This window comes from Bombina bombina, chromosome 1 (genome assembly GCF_027579735.1).
Source record: "Bombina bombina isolate aBomBom1 chromosome 1, aBomBom1.pri, whole genome shotgun sequence".
NCBI classification, from domain to species: domain Eukaryota; kingdom Metazoa; phylum Chordata; class Amphibia; order Anura; family Bombinatoridae; genus Bombina; species Bombina bombina.
In genome coordinates, this window is record NC_069499.1 from 762,973,822 (window position 1) to 762,994,648 (window position 20,827).

General features: G+C 41.7%; 1 protein-coding gene across 2 annotated transcripts in view; it reads right to left on the reverse strand.

Annotated features, from left to right (window-relative positions):
• The window catches only part of ATP7A (ATPase copper transporting alpha), a 222,137-nt gene that overhangs the window by 138,989 nt on the left and 62,321 nt on the right, over positions 1–20,827 (reverse strand). For both annotated transcript variants that reach the window (XM_053699331.1, XM_053699330.1), the window contains exons 6-8: positions 20,653–20,729; positions 16,467–16,689; positions 10,312–10,545 (exon numbers count right to left, since the gene is read on the reverse strand). In XM_053699331.1, the coding sequence (XP_053555306.1) occupies positions 10,312–10,545; positions 16,467–16,689; positions 20,653–20,729 (534 nt within the window). The remainder of the gene's footprint in view (positions 1–10,311; positions 10,546–16,466; positions 16,690–20,652; positions 20,730–20,827) is intronic.

Genomic DNA, 20,827 nt, shown 5'->3' on the forward strand with positions numbered 1-20,827 from the left:
TAAAGATTCTTGGGGCTGTAGCTAACCCAAATGGAAGAGCTACAAACTGGTAATGCCTGTCTAGGAAGGCAAACCTGAGAAACCGATGATGATCTTTGTGTATCGGAATGTGAAGATACGCATCCTTTAAATCCACTGTAGTCATGTATTGACCCTCCTGGATCATAGGCAGGATGGAACGAATAGTCTCCATCTTGAATGATGGAACCCTGAGAAATTTGTTTAAGATCTTGAGATCTAAGATTGTGGTTCCCAAAAAAGAGGGAACCTTCAGACCAAACAGATTTGAATAGAATCCTTGTCCCTGTTCCTCCTTTGGAACTGGGTGGATCACTCCCATAACTAGGAGGTCTTGAACACAGTGTAAAAATGCCTCTCTCTTTATCTGGTTTGTAGATAATTGTGAAAGGTGAAATCTCCCTTTTGGAGGAGAAGCTTTGAAGTCCAGAAGGTACCCCTGGGATACAATTTCCAATGCCCAGGGATCCTGGACATCTCTTGCCCAAGCCTGGGCGAAGAGTGAAAGTCTGCCCCCTACTAGATCCGTTACCAGATAGGGGGCTGATACTTCATGCTGTCTTAGGGGCAGCAGCAGGCTTTTTGGCCTGCTTCCCTTTGTTCCAGGTCTGGTTAGGTCTCCAGACCGACTTGGACTAGGCAAAAGTTCCCTCTTGTATTGCATTAGAGGAAGATGATGCCGTACTCGCCTTGAAGTTTCGAAAGGCACGAAAATTAGACAGTTTGGCCCTTGATTTGGACCTATCCGGAGGAAGGGCATGTCCTTTTCCTCCAGTGATATCAGAAATAATCTCCTTCAAACCAGGCCCGAATAGGGTTTGCCCCTTGAAGGGAATGTTAAGCAGCTTAGACTTTGAAGTAATGTCAGCTGACCATGATTTAAGACATAGCGCCCTGCGCGCTTGAATAGCAAAACCAGAATTCTTAGCCGTTAGTTCAGTCAAATGAACAATGGCATCAGAAACAAAAGAATTGGCTAGCTTAAGTGCTCTAAGCTTGTCAAGTATGTCATCCAATGGGGTCTCTACCTGTAAAGCCTCTTCCAGAGACTCAAACCAGAAAGCCGCAGCAGCAGTGACTGGGGCAAATGCATGCAAGGGGCTGTAGAATAAAACCTTGTTGAATAAACATTTTCTTAAGGTAACCCTCTAACTTTTTATTCATTGGATCTGAGAAAGCACAACTGTCCTCGACAGGGATAGTAGTACGCTTAGCTAGGGTAGAAACTGCTCCCTCCACCATAAGTCCCGTGTGGTGGCATCTATTAGAAACATTTTCTTAAAAATAGGAGGGGGAGAGAACGGCACACCTGGTCTATCCCATTCCTTAATAATAATTTCTGTAAACCTTTTAGGTATTGGAAAGACATCAGTGCATACCGGCACTGCATAGTATTTGTCCAATCTACACAATTTTTCTGGCACTGCAATTGTATCAGTCATTCAGAGCAGCTAAAACCTGCCTGAGCAGCACGCGGAGGTGTTCAAGCTTAAATTTAAATGTAGACATATCAGAATCAGGTTGAATCTTTTTCCCTGAGTCAGAAACATCACCCACAGAAAGAAGCTCTCCTTCCTCAGCTTCTGTATATTGTGAGGGAGTATCAGACATAGCTCTTAAAGCGTCAGTATGCTCTGTATTTCTTCTAACTCCAGAGCTATCTCGCTTTCTTCTAAACCCAGGTAGTCTGGACAATACCGCTGACAGTGTATTATCCATGACCGCCACCATGTCTTGTAAAGTAAACGCTATGGGCGCAGTAGATGTACTTGGCGCCATTAGAGCGTGAGTCCCTTGAGCGGGAGTCAAAGGGTCTGACACGTGGGGCGAGTTAGTCGGCATAACTTCCCCCTTGTCAGATTCCTCTGGTGATAATTTTTTTAAAGACAGAATATGGTCTTTATTGCTTAAAGTGAAATCAGTACATTTGGTACACATTCTAAGAGGGGGTTCCACCATGGCTTCTAAACATAATGAACAAGGAGTTTCCTCTATGTCAGACATGTTTAAACAGACTAGCAATGAGACCAGCAAGCTTGGCAAACACTTTAAATCAAGTTAACAAGCAAAAAATAAAAACGTTACTGTGCCTTTAAGAGAAACATTTTTTGTCAGAATTTGAAAAACAGTGAAAAAAAAGCAGTAAATCAAATGAAATTTTTACAGTGTGTATAATAAGCTAACAGAGCATTGCACCCACTTGCAAATGGATGATTAACCCCTTAGTTCAAAAAACAAATCAAAAAAACTATATAGACGTTTTTTTAACAGCACACCAAACTGCCACAGCCTTGCTGTGGGCCTACCTTCCCCAACAAACGATTTTGGAAAGCCTAAGAGCCCTTGAGAGAGGTCCTATAGCATTCAGGGGACTCCTGGAGGAAGCTGGATGTCTCAGTCTGTAAAAGTTACTGCGCAAAAAAGCGCTAAATTAGGCCCCTCCCACTCATAGTAACACAGTGGAAAGCCTCAGGAAACTGTTTCTAGGCAAATTTCAGCCAGCCATGTGGAAAAAAACTAGGCCCCAATAAAGTTTTATCACCAAAGTATATATAAAAACGTTTAAACATGCCAGCAAACGTTTTATATTGCAAATCTATAAGAGTATTACCTCCGAAAGTAAGCATGATACCAGTCGTTATTAAATCACTGTATTCAGGCTTACCTTACATAAATCTGGTATCAGCAGCATTTTCTAGCATTCACATCTTCTAGAATTGTTTTTAACTGCACATACCTTATAGCAGGATAACCTGCACGCCATTCCCCCGCTGAAGTTACCTCTCTCTTCAGTCAAGTGTGAGAACAGCAATGGATATTAGTTACAACCTGCTAAGATCATAGAAATCACAGGCAGATTCTTCTTCTATTTTCTGCCTGTTACAAAATAGTACAACTCCGGTACCATTTAAAATAAACTTTTGATTGAAGTAAAAAACCAACTACGTTACACCACTTTCCACTTACTACCTCCATGCTTGTTGAGAGTTGCAAGAGAATGACTGGATATGGCAGTTAGGGGAGGAGCTTATAGCAGCTCTGCTGTGGGTGATCCTCTTGCAACTTCCTGTTGGGAAGGAGAATATCCCACAAGTAATGGATGATCCGTGGACTGGATACACCTTACAAGAGAAATGTTCATTTTTAATACTTTGTCAAGAATCCTTTGCCGGCAATTATTGCTTGAAGTCTGGAACGCATAGATATCACCAAACGCTGATTTCCTCCTTTGTGACGCTTTGCCAGGCCTTTACTGCAGATGTCTTCAGTTAAGTTTTGTCTTCAGCATGTGAAATGCATGCTCGATCGGGTTGACATCAGGTGATTGACTCAGTCATTGCAGAATATTCCACTTCGTTGCCTTAAAAACTCCTGGGTTGCTTTTACAGTATGTTTTGGGTCATTGTCCATCTGCAAAGTGAAACGCCGTCCAATCAACTTTGCTGAATTTGGCCGAGTCTGAGCAGACAATATATCCCTATACTCTTCAGAATTCATCCAGCGGCTTCTGTCTTCTGTCACATCATCAATAAACACTAGTGACCCAGTGCCATTGGAAGCCATGCATGCCCATGCCATCACACTGACACCACTATGTTTTACCGATGATGTGGTATGCTTCGGATCATGAGCCGTTCCAAGCCTTCTCCATTCTTTTTTTCCCCCATCCTTCTGGTACAGGTTGATCTTAGTTTCATCTGTCCAAATAATGCTGTTCCAGAGGGCTGGATTTTACAGATATTTTTCTGGCAAAATCTAATCTGACCTTTCTATTCTTGAGACTTATGAATGGTTTGCACCGTGTGGTGAAGCCTCTGTATTTGCTCTTGTGAAGTCTTCTCTTTATAGTAGACTTGGATAATGATATGCCTACCTCCTGGAGAATGTTCTTCACTTGGCTGGATGTTGTGAAGGGGTTTATCTTTACTATGGAAAGTATCTTACGATCATCCACCACTGTTGTCTTCCATGGACAACCAGGCTTTTTTGTGTTGCAGCGCTCACCAGTGCGTTCTTATTTTCTCTGAATATACCAAACCGTTGATTTGGTGACTCATAATGTTCCTGCTATCTCTCGGTGTTTCTTTTTTATTTTTATTTTGCAGCCTAAGGATGGCCAGTTTTACTTGCATTAAGAGGTCCTTTGAACGCACATTGTGGGTTCACACACCTAGAATCAACTCCAGACCTTTTACCTGCTTAATTGATTAAGAAATAACGAAGGAATAGCTCACACCTGGTCCATGAAACAGCTTTTGAGTCAATTGTCCAATTACTTTTGGTCCCGTGAAAAAGAGGAAGCTACATATTAAAGATGTAATTGCTAAACCCTTCCTCCAATTTGGATGTGAATACCCTCAAATTAAAGCTGAGAGACTGTACTTTAAGCCCATATTCATTATTTAACTGTAACTTGAATCTATTTTGGTAAACAGCAGAAATAACAAAACTTGGGTCAGTGTCCAATTATTTCCGGACCTAGCAGTAAATATATACAAGTTAAAAAAACAGTGATACAGATTTGTAAAAAAAATAATATTCCCTAATTAGTATTGTAGTAGGATTTTAGAAAAGTAGAATATTAAGACAAAACAAATACAAAAAAACATAAATTATGCTTACCTGATAATTTCCATTTCTTCTGATGGAAATAGTCTACTGCTGCATTCATTACTTTTGGGAATTAAGAACCTGGCCACCAGGAGGAGGAAAAGACACCCCAGCCAAAGGCTTAAATACTCCTCACACTCCCCTCATCACCCAGTCATTCTGCCGAGGAACAAGGAACAGTAGAAGAAATATCAGGGTAAAAAGGTGCCAGAAGAACATAAGGACGCCCCACATAAAATGACGGGTGGGGAGCTGTGGACTCTTTCCATCAGAAGAAAAGGAAATTATCAGGTAAGCATAATTTATTTTTTTCTCCCTAAATGGAAAGAGTCCACAGCTGCATTCATTACTTTTGGGAAAACAAATACCTAAGCTATAGAGGACACCGAATGCCAAGACGGGAGGGTACAATAGGCGGCCCATACTGAGAGCACCAGGCCTGAACCTCTACCCAATAAAAAAATCCTGCTTCGTCCAAAGCCGAGAACATTTTTTCTAAGGAAAAGCCCCAGTGACACTGACTCGCAGCAAGTCCACAGCCAAATTAGAGACCGCAAAACGGACTCGACTGAGCCAACAGTCCGCAAGAGACACTGTCGCCCAACAGACGGTCCCCCACCACACACCCCTCACAAATGAAGGGTAAACCATCCGAAATCCCCAAAGGGAACAAGGCAAAGGAGGACAGATGGAACCGAAAAGTCCCTCAATGCAAAAAACAGCACCTCCAAGAGTGGGCCCAGTAATCAGAGACCCAAATGAACCCAAACAGGGAAGGAGGCTACGCCTATACCAGGCGAAACCCAGGATAATACCGGGCACAGAGACCAAAAAGACATCTCCCCAACATCCTGCAAGCATGAAACGCAACTAAAGAGGCAAAGTCCTACCAGCGCCTGCCCATAGAATACCAAAGTATTCGAGCATGAAAGAGCGTGTATTAGACCCAGGTGAAACCCCAAGTTTGAGAACACAGAGGGAGTTAAAACATCAATGTTCTTGTAGAGCATGGCTAACCCCCCTTAAGGGACTCAAGGCGCTGCTCATCTTATCAACCTTGAAAGGAAGAAGGCTGAGTAGACCTCGTTGGGGATCAAACTTGCAACTTTCGGTATACTAAAGTGCAGAGTAGCCATTGTGCATTAGTACGCTGAGCTAGCTGTCCAGCTAGCTGCAAGAAAGAAGAAGCAGTCATCAAGAAACAGACCGCACAAAACAGCCCCCGACAGAGGGCGCAGTCCAGGCAACCTAAGCTGCCGGACCTAATCACAGGTCAATAAAAAGGGAAACACAAAGCCTCTATCGAGGCCCCCGAGAAGGAAAGAATACCCTCAGAACCCGAAACCATCCCCTGTCAAAGGAGCAAGGAGAAAGATAACCCATCTCCTAGCAGGCTGAGCTATCAGAATAGACTCAGCAAGCTGACACATCCCAAATGATACTGTGACCCATAGACCGCTCAGGCATCCTGACCTGCAAACCCAGCTGGGCCACCAATAGAAGGGAACAAAGATCCCGAAACTGGTACAGGAATGAGCGTAAGGATGGCAGAGCCATCCCCCCAGAGTACAAGTACAAACCAACTCTGAAAACAGACAAGGCCATAGACCCAAGGATCTATCAAAACAAGGCCCCACAGTCTGACATGGAACCAGCAAGATTCCAGGTGGAACCAAGTCCACCTTCCACTTCCCGACCAGGAGAAGCCCCTAGTAAGGACTCCGTCTCCAGAAGAAGCGAATATCCCCTAAAGAAAAAGGGAAGAGGCCAGAAGAGCAATAACTGTATAACTGTCCTCAAGGCTCGAAGCCCCGGCTAAAAACGGGAAGAAAAAAATCCCCCACAAATGTCCTAGAAAGGACCCCCACACAAGTAGTTCGCCCAACAGAGGCACAGACAACCCATTCGCCTGCAGAGCAGAGAATCCACGGGTACACTGGCAAACTAACAGGGGAATGCAACCCAAGGCGCACCAAAAACTGGAATCCAGCGCCAGTAGCTGGGTAGAAACCCACCATACTTGAGGCGCAAGCCACCCAGTCAACCCCAGATGACATGGGTTACTCTGTGGCAAGGAGTAATAAATACTACAAGAGACCGGGCCAAACCTGACCGTTTCCTCAGGTTAAAGTCTAACCTGAGGAAACGGCCAGGAGCTTACGGCAGAGAAACAAGTTGTTTTAGCTCAAATAAATTCATGTTCTTATCATACTCGGATGTCTAAGTATTACTTTTGCTTAGAAGAGTGAATCACATCTCTATCGTTGGTATCACACTCCCAGTATTAGTTTTAAATCAGCTGCAGCGCTCACGGCGCAATCAGGTTTCCGGCCCTCTGCCAGAACTGTTCCGACAGCCACACACAGACAGAAGGAGTTTCTTTTTCTGTTGCGGAGATCCAGCAGCCGGTCCTATTGCCAACAAGATCATACATTTTTCCAGCGTACTGACTGCTGTGAAACGTCAGCCTGCTCGTTTGCACTTCTTATACCAAGAGTGCCACTATCCTTGTGAGTACCTGTTCACCTGTTTTACACACACTGCTCTGCATATGGTTTGAGTTATCTACACTATGAGGCGCTTTCTTTTTATCTTCACCTTCTAGATCTACTGACTCACCATCGGCCTCAAGAAAAGCAGCCCACATTAGAATTGTTTTTTATCACAGCGGACTTGCTCGCTCCTCCATGAACTTTATCTTTCACAGTGAATTCTATTTCATTTTATATTTTATACATCTTTTATATATTCACATTGATTATCACTTGCAAGTGCTATAACATTTATATATATTTTTTATAGTTTCCACTTTTTTCCAAGTGTCATAATTTTTATTTTTACGCTGTTTTTCACCATTGTTACTTTTTATATTAGCTCTGGGAGGTTATCATATATTTTAATTTTATATTGATATTCATATTGTCATACGTTACGTCTATATTGATAGTACATATATTCATTTATGCAACCACTCTTCGCAAGCAACTAGATGCACACGTATCCCCCCCCCCCCAGCGCACCCTATCCCTATGCTCATTGCATAGTTTTTAAATCACCCCTGGATAAAGTCCAACTCTCCAAGGAACAAGGCTAGAAGTCAAATGAAGAGACTTCACAAGGCCACAGGACAAAAGAAGAGATACCTCGAAGTCCCCAAAACCCTACTAGCAGGGCTAGTCTCCCCCATCACCTCCACACAGGCAGAGGACACAGGGGAGAGAAAAGATGCTAAACCTTCCCAGCTCCGGGAAAACCCGAGCTAAACAAGTCCCCATGGGGATCAACCAACGTCGGGAACACAGATCCCCAAAAGGAGATCTAACCCACCCGGAGACAATGGAAGAAGACCCAAGGTCTCATAACTCAGACAAACCTTATGCGGCCTAGAGTAAGAGTCATATCTAGATACACTAGAAACAGCTGACATGCACTCCTTTAAAAGGTGCCAAAAACTACAATAGGTTTTAAAATACAAAACTTTTGGATCAAGCCCCATAGGACCATCCAGGAGCCTAAAAACTGGAGGCCAAACCACTCAACCAGTGGCAACGGGGCACTACCCCGTCCGCCCCTCGCTCCCCCACATGGAGGAGGAACTCTAGGTTTTGATTAAATCAGATGTCAGAAACATGCCGGAACACTCCCCTGCCCGGTCATCCATGACTGAAGGCTATAAGTACTGAAACAATCCTTTCCCGCCCCGTGAACCCACAGGTCCTCTCGAATGCTTAGTTGAACATATAAAAAAGCACTCAGTGACTCTCAACAGACACAAAAGCAAAATGAACCCGACAGGACCAGCCTGTACTCGGGGTCCTAACCGGCAAGCTGCATAAATTCCCCCACATAGGGGAAAAAAGGAAAACAGACATTATTAAACCTAGGACTAACATGTCCAAACAACTTCCGAAGAAGTAACAAAGAGTATCAATCCCAGATGGTTCCCGAAGGAAGCAAACACAAATAAAAGACAAGCCATCGGATACAAAATAAAATATAAGGCAACCCGAAGGTTATCGCCCAAAAGACACAGGCCTGCCCGCAGGACCAGCCAAACGGAGCCCTATCTTACAAAAAACCTGGAGATAACCCCACATGTCTAATGACGTGCACCGTTCGAATTATAAGACTGAAAGTCCCCATATCTGTTAACGATAGTGTCATTCAATAACTGAAAAAGATGTCTAAGCAACACGCTAAGGCGCGCAATCCTGTAATGAAAGGTACAACACTCCGAAAACAGTTACACCCCCGGGGAACTGTAGAGGCTCACCCCAAGGCGGGCAAGAGCACAATCTCAAATGAACACCTAGACTCTGCAGACGGACCATCGCTAACATTATCTGGTAGCGAAAATGTGCTACAACCTCTGGGGGGGAATCCAAAGACTGGGTTACCCGCATGTGTAGAAGTATGAATTGGTAGGGAACTCGCCTCTTGGAGGACGGGCCCCCAGAGACGGATGGCTCAGCAGGAGCTCTCGAATGGCATACAGAACAAAACTGGTCGACATGTGTCAACGAGGCCAATCCGGAGTCATCACCGGACACAAAATCTGAAATTAAAACAGCCTCGGTATCAGAATCCTCCGTAACTGAATCTGAAATGAGCACAGTCTCAGCATCAGAATCCTTCATAACTGGATAGAGGAAATATCAATATGGACTAAAGTATTAAAACAAAAACGGCACCTGACACCCACAATCGCTGGGGCACTCACCACTTCCTATGACCAGACCCCTGCAGACTAGAATATCTCCTTCGCCACACGGTCAGGAATGCGGAAATGGGGAATGGAGCGTAACCACGCCCAAACAGAAGGTGACCGTACAGTCCAAAAAAGCGCACCCAACCAAAAGGCTGGGTCACTTCCAAAGGCCTCAAAGTTCCAACCACGAGCCCATAAACATCACACATAAGCAGGTTGAATCACATAAGAAACATGATTATAAACTCCCCTGTTAAATAACCACCCTCAGGAGATATTAACCCTCGATTATGTCATATAGTTAGACCCGCCAAGGTGTGGTAGCCTCTCGGGAAAACATTCACATTACAGTACATTGACAAAAAAGTAAAATGAAACAATCTTACCGGAATCTATGCCGTGGAACAGGAACATGGCCTTTCAAGTGTGACGAATAGTGGCATCGCCATGGACTTAAGAGAAGAAAGCAGGCAGCGGAGCGAAGTTTGTCAACGCCGATTGCTTGAGGAGCTGTTAATGAGTCTGGATGGTTTTGCAGAAAGACTCTCCCTGCATCTCCGGACTCTAACTTTCATCCAAGCCCTCACTGAGAGACTGACACTGAGAGACTGACACTGAGAGACTGACAGGACTACTTAAACTCCTGTCCCATGCCGAAGAGTACTACCCTCCATAAGAGACAAAAACAAAAATTAAAAATTCTGACACTTCTCTGCCAACCTCCTGGGACGAAAGGCAAAGAATGACTGGGGGATGGGGGAGTGGTAGGAGTATTTAAGTCTTTGGCTGGGGTGTCTTTGCCTCCTCCTGGTGGCCAGGTTCTTAATTCCCAAAAGTAATGAATGCAGCTGTGGACTCTCTCCATTTAAGAAGAAAAAAGGAAATTGTTATGTGTGCAAGAATAAACAAATAGCTATTAGTTTTGGTAGTTAAGTGCGTTATAAGCGGCAAGCTTAGAAGTATTATATTTTTACCTTTGCAACATGTTCCAACCAGCGTCCCAGGGCAATGAAGACAAACAACATTGGTGGGGTGTCAAAGAAAGTAATTGGATTAACTTTGGCTTTTTCATACATCGCAACTGCAAGTATCACCAAGGAATAAATGAAAGCAATTGAGGTCGCTAGAACGATCAGCACATCCATGTTCGCAGTTTTGTGCTTCAGAGCTTTGTAGGCTTGAATGTAAAAGTACCAGCCGCCTAAAACCTGTAACAACAACAATTAACATAAAGACTATAGACAAGGTAAATGTTACATTTTGCATTAGGTCTTCAGCATGTAGGGTTTCCTATGAAAATCCTCTTTATATTCTTTATGGGCAATAAAAATAGAAGGTCAAAATTTGTTTTGTTCTCTTGGTATTCTTTGTTGAAAGCTAAAACCTAGGTAGGCTCATATGCTAATTTCTAAGGCCTTGAAAGACGACTCTTATCTCAGTGCATTTTGACAGTTTTTCGTAGCTAGACAGCTAGACAGCACTAGTTCATGTGTGCCATATAGATTAGATAGACATTGTGCTCACTTCTGTGGAGTTATTTATGAGTCAACACTGATTGGCTAAAATGAAAGTCTATCAAAAGAACTGACATAAGGGAGCAGTCTGCAGAGGCTTAGATAAAAGGTAACCATAGAGGTAGAAAACTAAATTTATGCTTACCTGATAAATTACTTTCTTTTACGATATGACGAGTCCATGGATTTCATCCTTACTTGTGGGATATTAACTTCCTGCTAACAGGAAAAGCAAAGAGCACCACAGCAGAGCTGTATATATAGCCCCTCACCTTCTCCTCCACCCTCAGTCATTCGGCCGAAGGTATAGGAAGAGAAAAAGGAAAGGCTAAAAGGTGCAGAGGTGACTGAAGTTTACAAAAATATAAAGAAAAACCGTCTTAAAAAGAACAGGGTGGGCCGTGAACTCGTCATATCGTAAAAGAAAGTAATTTATCAGGTAAGCATAAATTTAGTTTTCTTTTACAAAGATATGACGAGTCCACGGATTTCATCCTTACTTGTGGAAAACCAATACTAATGCAATAGGACACGGATGAAAGGGAGGGACAAGACAGGAACCTAAACGGAAGGCACCACTGCTTGAAGAACCTTTCTCCCAAAAATAGCCTCAGAAGACGCAAAAGTATCAAATTTGTAAAATTTGGAAAAAGTGTGAAGGGACGACCAAGTCGCAGCCTTACAAATCTGTTCAACAGATGCATCGCTTTTAAAAGCCCATGTGGAAGCCACAGCCCTAGTAGAATGACCCGTAATTCTTTCAGGAGGCTGCTGTCCAGCAGTCTCATATGCCAGGCGGATGATACTTCTCAGCCAAAAAGAAAGAGAGGTAGCCGTAGCTTTCTGGCCCCTACACTTTCCAGAATGAACAATGAATGCAACATACGCTCCTTCTTAGAAGAAGGGTTAGGACATAAGGAAGGAACAACAATTTCCTGATTAATATTCTTATTTGAAACAACCTAAAAACAGAACTTTCAAGGATAATAATTTGATATCCATGGAATGCATGGGTTCAAACGGAACCCCTTGAAGAACTCGAAGAACTAAATTCAAACTCCAGGGAGGAGTAATGGGTCTAAATACAGGCTTAATTCTAGATAAAGCCTGACAAAAAGACTGACCATTTGGTGCATTTGCCAAACGTATGAGAAACAGAATTGACGAAGCTGAAATTTGTCCCCTTAAGGAACTTGCTGATAACCCTTTCTCCAATCCTTCTTGGAGAAAAGACAGAATTCTAGGAATCCCAACTTTACACCATATCTTATGATAGATTTTTCTAGTGACAGGCTTTCTAGCCTATATCAAAGTATTGATGACCGAATCAGAGAATCCTCGCTTCGATAAAATCAAGCGTTCAATCTCCACGCAGTCAGCTGCAGAGAAATTAGATTTGGATGTTGGAAAGGACCTTGAATGAGAAGGTCCTGTCTCAATGGAAGTTTCCACGGTGGCAGAGAGGACATGTCCACTAGATCCGCATACCAAATCCTGCGTGGCCACGCAGGCGCTATCAGGATCACTGAAGCTCTGTCCTGTTAGATTCAAGCAATCACGCGTGGAAAGAGAGGAAACGGCGGAAACACATAAGCTAAGCTGAACAACCAAGGCACTGCCTGAAGCGTATTGAATATTGCTCTCAGTTCCAGAATATTGATTGGAAGTAGAGACTCCACTTGAGTCCAAACACCCTGAGCCTTCAGGGAGTTCCAAACTGCACCCCAGCCCAGAAGGCTGGCATCTGTTGTCACTATCACCCACAAGGGTGTGTGGAAACAAGTCCCTTGGGACAGATGATCCAGCGACAACCATCAAAGAAGAGAGTTTCTGGTCTCTTGATCCAGATTTATCTGAGGAGATAAATCCGCATAATCCCCATTCCACTGTCCGAGCATGCACAGTTGCAGTGATCTGAGATGAAAGCGAGCAAACGGAACGATGTCCATTGCCACTACCATAAATCCAATTACCTCCATACACTGAGCCACTGATGGCCGAGGAATGGACTGAAGTGCTCGGCAAGTATTTAGAATCTTTGATTTTCTGACCTCCGTCAGAAAAATTTTCATGGCTACCGAGTCTATCAGAGTTCCCAAGAAAGGAACCCTTGTCTGTGGGACAAGTGAACTCTTCTCTATGTTCACCTTCCAGCCGTGGGTTCTCAGAAAAGACAACACTGTGTCCGTGTGAGAGTTTGTCTCACATCTGTTGATGCCTGAATCAGAATATCATCCAGATAAGGCGCCACCGCTATTCCTCGCGGTCTGAGAACCGTCAAAAGAGACCCTAGAACCTTTGAGAAGATTCTGGGTGCTGTGGCCAACCCGAAAGGAAGAGCCACGAACTGATAATGTTTGTTCAAGAAGGCAAACCTTAGAAACCGATGATGATCCTTGTGGATTGGAATATGAAGCCAAGCATCTTTTAAATCCACGGTAGTCATATATTGACCCTCCTGGTTCATTGGTAAGAATGTTCGTATAGTCTCCATCTTGAACGATGGGACTCTGAGAAACTTGTTAAGACACTTGAGATCTAAAATGGGTCTGAAAGTTCCCTCTTTTTTGGGAACCACAAATAGGTTTGAGTAAAACCCCTGTCCCTGTTCCAATTTTGGAACTGGACAAATTACTCCCATAGTAGAAAGGTCTTTTACACAGCGTAAGAACGCCTCTCTTTTTATCTCGTTTGCAGATAACTTTGAAAGATGAAATCTCCCTCTTGGGAGACAGTCCTTGGATTCCAATTGATAACCGTGGGTCACTATTTCTAGTGCCCAGGGATCCTGAACATCTCTTGCCCAAGCCTGAGCAAAGAAAGAGTCTGCCCCCTACTAGATCCAGTCCCGGATCGGGGGCCGCCCCTTCATGCTATCTTAGGAGCAGCAGCTGGCTTTTTGGATTGTTTACCCTTATTCCAGTTCTGATTAGGTCTCCAGACTGACTTAGATTGGGTAAAATTCCCTTCCTGCTTTGAGGAAGAAGAAGCGGGAGGTCCTCCTTTAAAGTTCCGAAAGGAACGAAAATTATTCTGTTTACCCCTCATTTTAACCGATTTATCCTGAGGTAGCGCATGGCCTTTACCTCCTGTAATATCAGAAATGATTTCCTTCAATTCTGGTTTGAAAAGGGTCTTACCTTTAAAGGGAATAGATAAAAGCTTATGTTTTGATGACACATCAGCAGACCAAGATTTGAACCACAATGCCCTACGTGCTAAAATAGCAAATCCTGCATTTTTTGCCGCTAATTTAGCAATTTGAAAAGCGGCATCAGTAATAAAAGAATTAGCTAGCTTGAGAGCCTTAATTCTATCTAAGATGTCATCTAATGGAATCTCAACCTTAAGAGACTCTTCTAGAGTCTCAAACCAAAAAGCTGCTGCAGTAGTTACTGGAACAATGCAAGCTGTAGGTTGTAAAAGAAACCCCTGATTAACAAATAATCTCTTTAGAAGATCCTCTAATTTCTTATCCATAGGGTCTTTGAAAGCACAACTATCCTTAATGGGTATAGTAGTATGTTTAGCTAGGGTAGACATAGCTCCCTCTACCTTAGGGACCGTTTGTCATGAGTCCCGAATGGTATCTGATATGGGAAACATTTTCTTAAAATTAGGAAGGGGAGAAAACGGTATACCTGGTCTATCCCATTCCTTTCTAACAATTTCCGAAATTAGGAACCGGATAAACATCAGTGTAAGTAGGTACTTCCAAATATTTATCCATTTTACACAATTTCTCTGGAGGAATCACAATAGTGTCACAATCATCCAGAATCGCTAAAACCTCCCTAAGCAACAGGCGGAGGTGTTCAAGCTTAAATTTAAATGACATAGCATCCGAATCTGTAATACCTGACCTACTGCGTTTACCCTGCAACACTGGTAATTTAGACAATACCTCTGTATGGGTAGTTGACATAACTGCAGCCATCTCCTGCAGAGTAAAGGATTTAGACGCACTAGAAGTACTAGGCGTCGCTTGAGTGGGCGTTAAAGGTTGTGACACTTGGGGAGAATTGGATGGCATATCCTGATTCTCTTCAGACTGAGAATCATCGTTAGGCACACTTACTTTATTTAAAATATGCTTTTTACATTGTAAAGCCCTTTCAGTACAAAAGTTACACAATGTTAGAGGGGGTTGCACAATAGCTTCTAAACACATAGAACAATGAGAAACCTCAATGTCAGACATGTTGAACAGACTAGTAATACCACAAAAGTCATTTAAACACTTACTTATAGCATAAAATAAACATTAGAAAAAACGTGTACTGTGCCTTTAAGAAAAAGAAAAAGTGAACAATTTTTCCAAAATGCACAAAAAACGTTAAATTATTCCCAAATTTAACTTAAATATCATTGGTTAATCCAAAAATTACTGCACCCAGAAGCAAGGGCAGAAATAACACTTTAGAAGTACTTATATCAACATCTAGTCAAAAGATAGATAAAAATACACTCTACACCTCGCCACAGCTCTTCTGTGGCGCCTACCTGCCCCCAGAGTACTTTGAATCAAGTTTCCAACCCTTCAGACCAGCTACACAGTCCAGGAGCCACCGAGTCACTGTTTGCTGCTGCTAAGCCTGAAGGAAAATGCGCCAAAATAGGCTCCGCCCCTTAAGGTCAAAAGTTGGAGTAGGCCCAAACACCACCACATGGGAATGCAGTTTTGCACTAAAGTAGAAATACACACACAATACAACCCTCAAGCATAAAACCAATAAGTTTTAAGTGGCAAAAAAATAAAAAACATAAAACATCGTTTTTTACATTGTCTTGTGGGAACCAGCTTGGATCTTAGTTACAAATGCTAACATCATCAAACCTCAGGGCAGAAATCTTCTTCCACACACCGGTACCATTTAAAATAAAAAAACTTCTTGATTGAAGAAACTAAAACTAACGCCTCACTTTACCATGTCTTCCTACTATAACACAGGCAAAGAGAATGACTGGGGGTGGAGGGGCAGGGGAGGGGCTATATTTACAGCTCTGCTGTGGTGCTCTTTGCCACTTCCTGTTAGCAGGAGGTTAATATCCCACAAGTACGGATCAAATCCGTAGACTCGTCATATCTTTGTAAAAGAAAAACAGGCCTCTCCGGTCTCAGCCATTCCTGCTTTATATAGAATACAGAAATTAATGTTATAGTGAATGGGCTTCACAAAACCTTAGGAAATCGTCAAACTGAAGAGGCTCTTAGTGAATCTACCCCAGAGATGTTTGACAATAATTTTAGTGGAAATGCAAGATTATTTAAAAATGGATTTGAGAATGTGGGCATTATAGATAAGGGATATCTTGTTCAGCACCCAAATGTAACACATGGAAGTGGCGAAAGGGCAGTCTCTCTAGCAAAATATAGTTGTAATGGTTTTGAACATATGTTTACAACAGCCATAAAAAAGCAGCACACTGTAATGGATATACTACTTCATGAGGTTCATAGTAATTGCCTTCTTCTATCTTCTAGGAGTGCTGCTACAATTATTGTTCTTTCATATGTTGGTCATAGACAAGTGGCTGAATATAAGGTACTCATATTAGAGGACACATTCCTGTTTATAATACTAGTAATAAGTCAGCAGTGTTTTTTGACCTACCTGAACAGGTACACATAGCAAGAAGGACAGGAAATTCATGTAAGATAAGCCTGGCAGGAGCTGATGTTCCAGGACCATTGATGGATGGTAAACTTCCATATCATGCATACTCATGTTGTGGTGGTGTGGCATTGGAGGGTGATGGTCCATAAACATCATATATATCATTAAACCCATCACAGGAATGCAGAAGATCAAGCTGATCAGGAAGGATCGTTTCCACCTTGTCCAGAGAATATTATGTTAAGTCACAGTATTGCCCCCATAAGTTACTAGTCCACTCAATGTTAACCATAATAAACATTTAGAATGTGTGTGTATTTTATATATATATATATATATATATATATATATATATATATATATATATATATATATATATATATATATATATACACACACACACACACACCCCCACACATACACACACAGGGCTCCAAATTTCCACTAGCCATTGCTGAGTGGAAATTTAACAGTGGTGAGTGAAAGTTAGTGAGTGAATGTCTACAAATATTATCTAAAGTGATATTGTCTATCCATGAAAGGGCAAGGATATGCTTTTCCTCTAGGGCTGTAGGGACCCCATTAGTGCTTAGACTGTTACTTCTGAGAGGGTAAACAGGGGCAGAGAGATAAAAGAGGAAAAGTAGAAGTGTGAAAAAGATAGTGTTAAGAAAGAGTGAAGAGATATGAGAGACGAGCGAAAGAGTGTAAAGAGAAGATGTGACCTGAGAGAGAAGGGAGGGGGTAAAAGAGAGACTGAAGAGAGGAGGGAGCGATAAGATAGATGAGAGATGATAAATATAAAACATTTTTTTCAGGTCTGCTAGGACCTCCTTAATGTCAACACTCTCATATTTCTCTCAGTTCAACAACATCCTTTTTCTGTCCAGCTGTTGTTTTCCCCGTCCAGCTGTTGTTTTCCCCAGAACCCTAGCTGATGTTGCTAATTGCTATGCACTTATTTTTGTTAATGTATTACTGTTTGTAGCATTATTTAATTTATGGTATTAAACAAAAAACAATATAAAAAAAATACTGCACAATAAGGTGTTTCACATTGGCTAGACATATGCAAATAGGGTGGGATCAAAAGTGGCAAGTAACATTTTGGGCTGGCTAGTAGCTTAGGGCTTGAAATTTTGAGCCCTGTATGTATGTATGTATGTATGTATGTATGTATGTATGTATATATATATATATATATATATATATATATATATATATATATACACACACATACATACATATATACAGGGAGTGCAGAATTATTAGGCAAGTTGTATTTTTGAGGATTAATTTTATTATTGAACAACAACCATGTTCTCAATGAACCCAAAAAACTCATTAATATCAAAGCTGAATAGTTTTGGAAGTAGTTTTTAGTTTGTTTTTAGTTATAGCTATTTTAGGGGGATATCTGTGTGTGCAGGTGACTATTACTGTGCATAATTATTAGGCAACTTAACAAAAAACAAATATATACCCATTTCAATTATTTATTTTTACCAGTGAAACCAATATAACATCTCAACATTCACAAATATACATTTCTGACATTCAAAAACAAAACAAAAACAAATCAGTGACCAATATAGCCACCCTTCTTTGCAAGGATACTCAAAAGCCTGCCATCCATGGATTCTGTCAGTGTTTTGATCTGTTCACCATCAACATTGCGTGCAGCAGCAACCACAGCCTCCCAGACACTGTTCAGAGAGGTGTACTGTTTTCCCTCCTTGTAAATCTCACATTTGATGATGGACCACAGGTTCTCAATGGGGTTCAGATCAGGTGAACAAGGAGGCCATGTCATTAGATTTTCTTCTTTTATACCCTTTCTTGCCAGCCACGCTGTGGAGTACTTGGACACGTGTGATGGAGCATTGTCCTGCATGAAAATCATGTTTTTCTTGAAGGATGCAGACTTCTTCCTGTACCACTGCTTGAAGAAGGTGTCTTCCAGAAACTGGCAGTAGGACTGGGAGTTGAGCTTGACTCCATCCTCAACCCGAAAAGGCCCCACAAGCTCATCTTTGATGATACCAGCCCAAACCAGTACTCCACCTCCACCTTGCTGGCGTCTGAGTCGGACTGGAGCTCTCTGCCCTTTACCAATCCAGCCACGGGCCCATCCATCTGGCCCATCAAGACTCACTCTCATTTCATCAGTCCATAAAACCTTAGAAAAATCAGTCTTGAGATATTTCTTGGCCCAGTCTTGACGTTTCAGCTTGTGTGTCTTGTTCAGTGGTGGTCATCTTTCAGCCTTTCTTACCTTGGCCATGTCTCTGAGTATTGCACACCTTGTGCTTTTGGGCACTCCAGTGATGTTGCAGCTCTGAAATATGGCCAAACTGGTGGCAAGTGGCATCTTGGCAGCTGCACGCTTGACTTTTCTCAGTTCATGGGCAGTTATTTTGCGCCTTGGTTTTTCCACACGCTTCTTGCGACCCTGTTGACTATTTTGAATGAAACACTTGATTGTTCGATGATCACGCTTCAGAAGCTTTGCAATTTTAAAAGTGCTGCATCCCTCTGCAAGATATCTCACTATTTTTTACTTTTCTGAGCCTGTCAAGTCCTTCTTTTGACCCATTTTGCCAAAGGAAAGGAAGTTGCCTAATAATTATGCACACCTGATATAGGGTGTTGATGTCATTAGACCACACCCCTTCTCATTACAGAGATGCACATCACCTAATATGCTTAATTGGTAGTAGGCTTTCGAGCCTATACAGCTTGGAGTAAGACAACATGCATAAAGAGGATGATGTGGTCAAAATACTAATTTGCCTAATAATTCTGCACTCCCTGTATATATATACATACACACACACATATATACACCTGTGTGTGTGTATATATATATATATATATATATATATATATATATATATATATATATATATATATATATATATATATATATTTTAGATACACACAAACACCACATGAGAATCGTGTTTGATTTGAAGTAGCTGAATCCCTTGCAGTCACAATTATTGGTATATTTCTGAGCATTAAAGTGATTGTAAACTTAACTCTTAAAACAGGGACACTTTAAGTCATTAAAATTTACAACGATGCTTCTTAAAATACTTACCTTTGCGTTATCGTAAACATAATGCTGATTCTCCGCCGCATCTGCTGCTTCATTAGCATATTGATGACTAAACCGGCTTCCTCCAATCGCTACATTGCCCCATGAGCTGGATGCCAAAGGGGGCACACAACAATTTGGGGTTGATTCGTTATCGATCTGCTAAAGAAAGCAGGAGCTGATGGTGGAGGATCGGTGTTAAAGTGATGGTAAACTCACTACATTAAGTCTGCAATATAGTAAAGCTAAGTTAAAATAATACACTGAGGCTCCCATTTTTAGGCTAAATAATGTGGGAGACAGAATAACCAGCAACTTTTAATTTGCAACGCTACCCTGTTACTGGCCGCCTCGGTGTTAAAGAAATGTTTTGCTATTTTGACTGGCATATGGTACAGCTTATTGGGGATGCACCATACGCCCTATGCATTTTCTCATCGCCGCGCTCCCGTGCCGCGGCATTGAGGGTTCTCAGTTAGGATTCCAAACTGCGCAGGTGCAGTTCTCAGACAATCAGACAGCAGCTATGAGAAAATACATAGGGCGTATGGTGCATCCCCTATTGGCTGTACCATATGCCAGTCAAAATAGGAAAAAAATTCTTTAACACAGAGGTAGCCAGGAACATGACAATGGTGGGATTAAAAGTTTTTAGTTATTCCGTCACCTACATTATTTAGCCTACAAATAAGAGCCTCAATGTATTATTTTAACTTAGAGAGCTTTAATATATTACAGACTTCATGTAGTGAGTTTACCATCACTTTAAGTTTACCATAAAGCAAAGGTAAGTATTTAAAAAAAAATAAGCATAATTGTAAACTTTAATGAATTAAAGTGCCCCTGTTTTTAAGAGTATTATTTTAATACTGGCCTTTAATTCACTAAAGTTTACAATCACTTTAAAATATAACTTTTTTAAGTATACTATACTGCCGAATATTTTTTTACACATCCGTTCCTAATTATTACAAATTGATATAATAGTCACTAGCCACCTGAACTTATGGCTTTAAAATGTTGACAATACTCCACTTTGCTTCAGAATATCATACTATTGCTAAACTAAAAGTGTATACTCACCGTCGGATCTCTACTTTGTGATCAAGGTGACTTGCAGATCTGTCTTTTTTAACTAAAGATGTAGTAAAGCCTAAATTCTGCATGAGACAAAAATAGAATTAGACTTTTTTTCTACACACAATTTTAATTTCTATAATGAAATGAGTTAAATAGTAATTAGATCTATATTTCACTA